General features: G+C 40.8%; 1 protein-coding gene across 1 annotated transcript; it reads left to right on the plus strand.

Moving 5' to 3' along the window:
- Window positions 1-492: 492 nt before the first annotated feature.
- Window positions 493-4,428, plus strand: LOC146973589 (uncharacterized). The gene is made up of 8 exons (XM_085799242.1): window positions 493-513; window positions 1,025-1,246; window positions 2,113-2,355; window positions 2,545-2,634; window positions 2,857-2,934; window positions 3,325-3,600; window positions 3,762-3,860; window positions 4,075-4,428. The coding sequence occupies exons 1-8, from the start codon at window positions 493-495 to the stop codon at window positions 4,225-4,227; spliced, it is 1,182 nt and encodes a 393-aa protein (XP_085655368.1). The 3' UTR covers window positions 4,228-4,428.
- The last annotated feature ends 4,503 nt before the right edge of the window (window positions 4,429-8,931 follow it).

Below are 8,931 nucleotides of genomic sequence, written 5' to 3' on the forward strand. Positions count from 1 at the left end.
ATGATCCATTCCTAACCCCTCCATTGCTTGTTTTGTCTGTCCAGCGGTGCATGATGTTTCTGTAATGCTCTGCCAGCATGTGCCACATTTGACTGGTCCACCCTGCACGTGCTGCATGTTGTACTGACGCTGTCATGTTTCCAGTGTATTAGAAAATGAATGTTTGTATCTGTGCTCAACATGTCCTAGATACAGTGAATTTAGAGCAGCAGATCTTTGGAACACGTTACTCTGATTAATTATCTGTTTATATAATTCTTGGATGCACCTTATGTACTTTAAATCTCATTATACCTTTTTACAGTCTACATTCTGTCTCTGGTTTTAACGAGAGGATAAATGAATTATGCGTTGGGTATTGAAAAGTAATTCACTGGAAAGTCTCGGCTATTTGAAAAGAATAATAGCCTCGCACAAATTAGACCTCGGTGTTCTTGCTTATTACTGTTTTTATTAAAGAGCTGCTACTGATGTTCAGCTTGAAGTATCGACATGTTGCCACTAATGAATGCGGTACTGATTCACGTGGCCTTCCGCTGTTTCTTAAGTGGAATCTCCCTCTGTGGAGACGACAATGCCTTTTCAAGCATGTCATTATCCTTCACTCTTCGAAAACTAAATTTTGCCAAACGCAGAGAAAGAGACTAAAACAAATTAAACTTTGGAGATCCATTCAGCTTTGGTCTCTGCTGCATTTTAGGTTTTCAAAACAATTATTCCAGTGAGGGAGAGCTGCAATTAGGCTCTGCAGTAATGATCTCCTGTGTGCAGAGTATGCATGCGTTATGAATAGTCAAGCAGTGTGTTTTAACTGAGCATCAAATGCTCTACTGGCAAACATGGTATCCCGCCAGGATCGGCTTAGAGGAAAAATGTCACTCCTTTTTTATGCTCTGTTTTTCTGGTGACCAATTACGATTTGTATTCAAGATGAGGAGGATGTTTCACAGGGCTCATCCTCTACTAATCCATCACTGTCGCCAGCCATTTCCTTCAAGGTGTCATTCTGAAATTAAATTTTCAGCAACAGGTGGTGTCCTCTGACTATCTCCAGGAGTGTAGAAATCCTCATACTAACCCGTCCCTCAGGACCAGTAGCCAAAACTGGGCTGTCCCAGGCCTCGGCTGGGCGGCAAACAAAGAGAGTCAACAGGGGGGACCTCAACTGTCCCAAGCCAGAGACGGTGTGTGTGGTCACCGCTGCAGCACAGACAAGGACGCAGAGGAAACTAAGCAACCTGAGGAGGTTAGGTTTTTCAGTGTTGCAAATTCATATAGTTGATCTTGATTTCTTTTAACATTGTTTTTATTAGCAACTCCATGTTTCCATTCATTCTATATTTGTCTTTGTGCTTTATGCACCGTTGTTCTTATGGGTCAAATTGACCCAATCTGTTCCCTTCCTCCTTCCTTCTTTCTTTCTTTCCACAATCCTTATTCCCTTCCTTCTTTCCTTCCTTCCTTCCTTTCTCCCCTTCCTTACTCTTTTGATCCAACTGACCTGTTCCCTCCCTCCATCTTTCTTTCCTTCCTTCCTTTCTCCCTTCCTTCTTTCCACAATCCTTCCTTCCTTCCTTTCCTTTGTCCTTACTTTCTTCCTCTTTTGATCCAATTGACCTGATCTGTTCCCTACCTTCTTTCCCTTATTCCTTCCTTTTAGTTCCTTCCTTGAATGAATCTGTTCCTTCAATCCATCTTTCTTTCCTTCCTTTTTCCCCTCCCTTCCTTTCTTCCTTCCTTCCTTCCTTCCTTCCTTCCTTCCTTCCTTCCTTCCTTCCTTCCTTCCTTCCTTCCTTCCTTCCTTCCTTCCTTCCTTCCTTTCGTCCTTACTTCTTCCTTGCTTTTTGACCCAATCTGTTCCCTCCCTCCTTCTATCTTACCTTCCTTTTCCCCTTCATTCTTTCCTTCCATCTTTCCCTTCGTCCTTCCTTCCTTCCTTCCTTGACCCAGGAGGACAACAGGAGGGTTAAGAAATGCTATCAGAGAGGATGTTGATCTGAAAGTTCCATCCTTCTTCTATCTTTTCCTTTTGCTAATGTATTTCAAAGAAGAAAAAAAAGACATTAGGCTGCACTGGGCACACAATAAAAGCTCCCACTCATTTCTTGTTAGGATGGTGCGGGCCAGCTGTCTGAGAGTGATGCGTTACCACGTCGGTTTCGCCATCAGAGAGGAGAAACCCGAGAGGGCAGGAAATGTCAGCATCACAGGGCTCTTAATGCTGGGTCCGCCGGTCTCCAAGGAGACCCACTCCACAACATAAAGATCTCCTCCGTCACAGGGCGAATGAAATCCTCTGTGGTGACAGAGAAGACCCCTCCTCAGGAATCATTCATCTCCCAAGTGCCATTGAGAGTAACTGCATACTCTATCTTTCATATATGTCAATTTATTAATGTCATGGCTGCACTATATAGACACTGCAGGGGAGCCTGGCAATTGTGGTTAAGATATTGCTCATTTAACTCTAGTTTGGCTCCAGTCAGGCTTCAGCTGCATATTAACTCCCAGCTTTTTATTTGTAATGAACCAATTTCCTCTTAGTTGCAGATCAAAGTGTCTGGCCAGAGGGGCAGTCTGGGAATCAGCATTGCCGGTGGGAGGGGCTCTCTGCCTTACAAAGACCATGATGAGGTGAGTTCTGTGGTGCAGAGGAGCCGGCGTTGCTCAATCTCTTGCAACATATTTGCTCGTTTGACTGTCTGAATGGGGGATAATGAAAAGCAGCAGCACTGAAGCTGATGATGGTTTCCTCTGGTTTTTATTTAACTCCTATAAATGTGGTACAGGTTCATTTTGAATTAAACTGCAAAAATATTTGGGATGGATATGTATATGATATTTGTTTCCTTTCAGGGCATTTTTATTTCACGAGTAACAAAAGGGGGGTCGGCAGAAAAGGCAGGGGTCCATGTTGGAGACAGACTGCTGGAGGTAAGAAGGGAATCATGTCTCTGATGTTTGTCTATATTCATCTTTTCTTAATCACTCACTGTGAAAAGCTGGTAACTGAATGAAAATCATATACATTTGCTTCATACTGGCTCTATAAAGCGCAGATTTGCCCTGCTGCTGTGCCTATTGTGGTCAATAGGGGGCATTATAATACCAGCAGAACACACTCAGCTTCCTCAGTGATAAAGCCAATATGAGCTTGAGAGATAGAAATAACATTAAAACCAATTCTAGACTCACATGTTCAGGGGTAAAATTTTTATTAAAACCTGTATCATAGCCTGTAGTGGGAGAACAGAGTTTGTATGTGACTTGAGTTCCCCACATCTGACTGGTGCACCCACTAATGTGACCATATATTCCACCCAGGTCAATGGCCTTAACATGCAGGGAGCGACTCACCACGAGGCGGTCAGTGCCCTGAGGAATGCTGGGAGCTGTATCAAGATGAAAGTACTCAGAGAGAGACTGCTACCTCGAGAGGTGCGTGACCTGGATGAGCTTCAGGAAACTCAGGACGTGATTGGACCACAGCTCTGCAACCAGGATGAAGCAGGCCAGAAGAACAAACAACCCAAGATGGAGATCGCGGACGAGTGTTTGTCCAAGAAGATTGATGTGGTTGTCTGCAACGGCAACAGCATGGTGGGTGGTTGAGTCAAATCACAGCACAAGCACAATACACTTTGTACATTTCTCCATTGTTTTTAGGTGGGCATCAAGCCATTTGCAGATTATAACATGTACTCTCCCTTTTTCTTATACTGTTTCTGCTGTTTGTCTCCTGTCACCTGGTTTCATGTCAGTCTGATCTGGAAAGTGACCTGAACAGGACCTTGTCTAACCCTGAGGCGGAGGCATTAACAAAAAATGATTTGCTTCAAGCTGGCAAGCACACAATGACAGTAAGCAGATTTCTCATTCCTCACTTGGGTAAATCCTTTACTGTGTATTGACTTACCCTAAAATCACATCATTTTAGTCTTTTACAAATTAAAAAATTGTGCAAAAAGAAAAGAAAAATCAGTATTATATGACACAATTTTTCTGATGTTTTATATCAAATAATTCCTACTATCCCTCCCAATCCCGTTCCCTTCTGGTGCAATCATCTGACAGATCCCACGGATCATCCTCACTCATCCCTCTACCTCAGATGAAGACGTGGAGCTCCTCGCACAGAGCCCCGGCAGAGATTTGTTACATGACTTTGACATTCCTAATAGGCGGGTGCACCCTGACTGTTTCGACAGCGCTTTCTATCCTCCTTGACTACAGCGTGGAGGGACACAGACTGTTATTACCCAAATCTTTGTTTTGTATTTTTAGGCACTGACACATTTTCAAGTAATTTAACTATGGAGGTTTAGCAAAAAATATTGGAATGTGTTTTATACAGCCAAGCTTTATCTCTATCAGATTCAACTGCTGCTAAAAGTATTTGGTGATATTAAAGTCATTTGCAAGAATGGGGAACTTTATGACTTTATTTTTTTGCTAAAACCCACAGAGCTTCGCTTGTGTAACTGCACTACAGAGTTAAACATGAACACAATGTTCTCCAATGCCCAGATGAAATACAGTACATGACTTAATGTTACATGCAGTCAACTTAACAATGGATTCTTCTGGCTACCTCTACTTCACATCGCTGTACTGTAAGCCAGCCAAGAATGTGCTGGTAAATAGTGTCTCTGCCTATACAGTATGACAACGTGAAGCCGTCAATCTTTTTATTGTCTGCACTGAGATAAAATGCCTTTTCAGCCAGACTTAAGCGAGTGCACAGCAGGGAGTCTGATTCCTGCAGAGCTCAGAGACAGGCAGGCAGACAGACAGACAGAACTTTGATTCACATCTTCACACACCTGTTGTATTCACACTTGTGAGAGTAAACACTCTCTAGAGAACTAGAGTTTCCGGAAGAAAAAAATAAAGCACTGGAAGAATTTATAATCTTGCATTTGAAGCATAGAATGTAAGAAGTCTAGATGTTAATACCTACTTTGTATTATTTTACAGCTTTTATATCGCTCAAGAGCTCATTGTTCAGTTTTCCCTCAATAAAGTGCAAATATATTATTCCATGAGGCTTTTTTTTTCTTTGAATGGCAGGGCAGACAAGTCAATATTGATGTTTGTACTGGTTATGTGCAGAGAATGAATGTGACATGCACTTTGAATAGCTTTTGTTGAGTGTCAAAAAGGTGTCAGATATTATAATTCTATTATAGTCTGTAGTGATTTTGTACTGGATTGCTTCATATTACGTGTGTTCTCATCCATCCTCATTACGCTTGCTGGCCACATAAAAATCGGCATCACTACTTGTTATCTTTTTTTCTTTGCTTTACGAGTGGTGCTGTCAGTGACGGCTGTCTGCTGGGTGATAATCTCCTGGGAACAAAACTTGTTGAAAAGTGCATCCTGCATGCGAGATTCAATTCAGAGTCAATTACTGGCAGGTCAGGCTCATATTGTGAGATATGAGTTTGTCTCAAGAGGCGTTCACGTAAAGTCACTGGGAGTACCTGTGGAAGATGAGTACACATCTGGATGACTCAGTGTTAAAAGTAGAACACTGATTATACAAGCAGACTTCATTTTCAACCAAATATTTACTGATTCACTTTATTAACTATAGATGATTGTAACAAATCTCAAGGAGCAATTTTTAGTCTTGGAAGTAATGTCATTTGTAAAGGTTTTGCCATAGAGGAAACGCTGACTATGATTTAAAATTCTTCTTTAAAATATCAGTGAATCAACAATCAAAATCTTCTTAAGTGTCGACTGTCAAAGTATGTAAAATCAAAAGAGGACTAGAAACAGTTTTTTTACTTAAAGCACTTCTTCACTGTGATGCGTCCAATTTCTTGGTTTTAGATGTCAAAGAAAACTGAATAATTCATGTTACGATGAAAACATCTGAGAGCCCTATATCCGTCTGTTGAAACTTCTCATCAACTCTCACCAGCCAGAGGAGAAAGAAGTAACATGGGAATATGTTGGGTCATCTTGTATCTACATTATTTTCTTGGCAAATGGGTTCATTGGCTGTAACAGAGAACAGACTACCGTTACCATACAGGAAAATCAAGGGTTAAGGATTTATACTTTTCTAGTATGCCAGTCTGATTACATACAGTTTCTATAACGTTTGTCCATTGTTGTAAATAATTAGCTTAGTTGTGCCACAGGAATGAATCCTACAACCTGTTAATTGGTTTGCATCAGATGATCAAATCCATTGATGTTTGGAACAGGTTTTTGGTCAGATGACTGAGATAAGGTCTGTGGTGTAAGCTCGAGATATTTTCCACATTAAAAAAACCCATCAGTAAACACCCGAGTCAGGATTTCTTTGAGTTTTTAAGTCTCTTATAGACTTAGTTACGCCTGACACCCCTCCTGGGGTATAGGCCATCGACAAGGGACCTCCAGAGTACTTGGTCACTGGCTTTCTTCCTGATTCTGCGACCAGTTGTATCCCATCTTCTTGGTGTCTTCCTGGAGATCTCTCTGCCAGGTATTTTTCGGCAGGCCTCTATTCCTCCACCCTTGTGGGTTCCAAGTCAGAGCCTGTCTGGTGATGTTAGATGCTGGTTTCTGAAGCGTGTGTCCTATCCAATTCCATCTTCTTCGTCCTATTTCGTCCATAGCTGGTGTTTGGTGTGTCCTTGTCCACATATCCTCGTTTGTAGTCTTGTCTGGCCAGTAGATATATAAGCTGTGTGGAGACCCTAGAGTCAGTCTGTAGAGGTGCATCTGTTAGGGCACAGCACTTCATGTTCTTTGGAAGGGAACTTAATGTTTTCTTCCAAACTGTGCACGCTAAAGGGCACCATGTTTCTTATTCATTGAAAGAACTGCCATTATGGCATCATATTTTCTCACAAATATGAAAGGGCACCCCATGGTGCACTTCAATATATTAGATTTAAGGCTATCCTGAATTGCACTCATTGTATTTTCTCCTTATGAGAGCAGCAAAACCTTGAGCTCACCCAGTGACAATAGAGAAAACTATGGTCCACATCACATCTTCTCCATTTAAAGGGCATTCATGTTACCTTGCAACAGGCAAAAGTGCATGAGATGACAGCCAATTTAGAAGTTTGGGATATTTTCTCCTTCAGGAAAAGGTGTCAGAAGACATTTTTATGTTTGCTCTTCTGGGCAACTTAGTACGGCACCAGGGGAGGAGGTTTAGACAATGTCTTTCTCCAATGTCGGAAAGAACATGTAGTAATCTCTTCAATACTGTAATCACTTATTGGGATAGAATGACATTATAAGTCGCTTAATTTATGTCACCTGCAAATATAGTTTGATAAATATTCCAAGGCACATTCCGTAATTTTATTTGTTGAGGTGATTTGAGTTTCAGTTGATCCTGCTTCTACCAGCCAATGTTGATTCGATCAAAGGGAATAACACAATCTATTGTCAAAAGTTGAAGTCAATAATAAAACAAGCACAAACAAGCATTCAAAAATAGTCTACTGATGTATCAAAAAAGTTTCTGAAGTTTACAGGCACACTGCAGTTGTTGGTGTGTGATGTAGTGAAGGTCAATGTTTGGCAAACACATCAGTTAATCCTAATCCTAAAAAACATTTTCTCTTTGTTAAAGTTAAAAACATACTGGACACACTGTTTTCATGCAGATCAAACATTATAAACAAACCATTTGGCATTTTCAGCAGCTGCATTTGGAAACAGTGGCAATTTATTTTTCATTAATATTTTTTTTCTGTCAAAAATGAATCACAAATTGATTTATAATGACTAGAAAACTAACATTCCAGCAGCTCTGTGTGGAGAGAGAAAGCTGCAGGTGTGAACACATCAACACACACACACGCGCTTCTCTGTAGCAGCTCAGTCAGTCTGCTGCCAGGCTTATTCAACACAGGCAGGGTGTGTGTGCTCCTGGATTTAAACTTCACTCATCTGAGGATGTAGAGGCACAAATTTGCTGCATTGTCACAAACTAATTCTAATCAGTTTTGCTTCTCTGTTGGAAGTGTTTCGTTTACGACAAATACTACATTACATAATAATACATCTTGCACATTTGGACACGTTATAATTAAGGCCAGATTTTAAAAACAGTAGACTGACTGCCTTAATTAGAGATGCATCTCTGCTGGTGTTCACTAATGGACTAACACAAGATTCAATTAAATGTTTCAGTATCAGAAAATTTTCCTCTAGGCTAAAAGCTAATAATATGTGTCAAATGTTATCAAATGTTACACGCCTGAAATCAGAGAATAAATGACTTTAATCTGGGGAAACAGGGTTATATAACAGTCTTTTAGTGCCTTCAGGCTGTAATTTATGCCTTGTTCCTATCAAAACTGCTTTTTGCCAAAAGCACTCACATATTAACATTTTGGACACTTGTCAGGTGCTGTTTTATCCGGAGCCTCTCCGCATGGATAATAATAAAATCACAATATTCCTTCCAGCCTAAGACAGCAGAAGTAAAATCAAGAGGAGCAGGCAGCTATGTTGATGTATTCTTTGTCTTACTGTGACTATCCCGGTGTGCGACTGCCACAGACAGACAGGGGGGAGGGAGTCAGCCGGGTGGAAATAGACAAGAACAGCTGTGACTGGAATGAAGAAAGTAGTGTAGTTAGAGGATTAACATCCACTCCAGAGGTCTGCTTTCACTCACTGATAAGGGAACAGACAAGTCAGTGTAGTGGCAAACAAGCAAATAAATGAATCTGTTACAAGCCGCCTGATAACTAAATACTGGAAACATGCTGGGATGTATTTGCCACATCAGTCTGCTGCCTGGCAAGGGTTTAGATTATCTCCAGGCTATATGATCATTCTATGTTATTTATATCAAAAGATGTGCTGCATTGAAAAATACATAATCTTTTCTGATTTAAAAAAAAAATTGTTTAAAATATCAGAATTTCTTAATCCTGCTCTTGCACCACAATGTTCAGTTTT

This window comes from Trachurus japonicus, chromosome 15 (assembly GCF_045865225.1).
Source record: "Trachurus japonicus isolate A0001 chromosome 15, Traja_1.0".
In the NCBI taxonomy this organism is placed as follows: domain Eukaryota; kingdom Metazoa; phylum Chordata; class Actinopteri; order Carangiformes; family Carangidae; genus Trachurus; species Trachurus japonicus.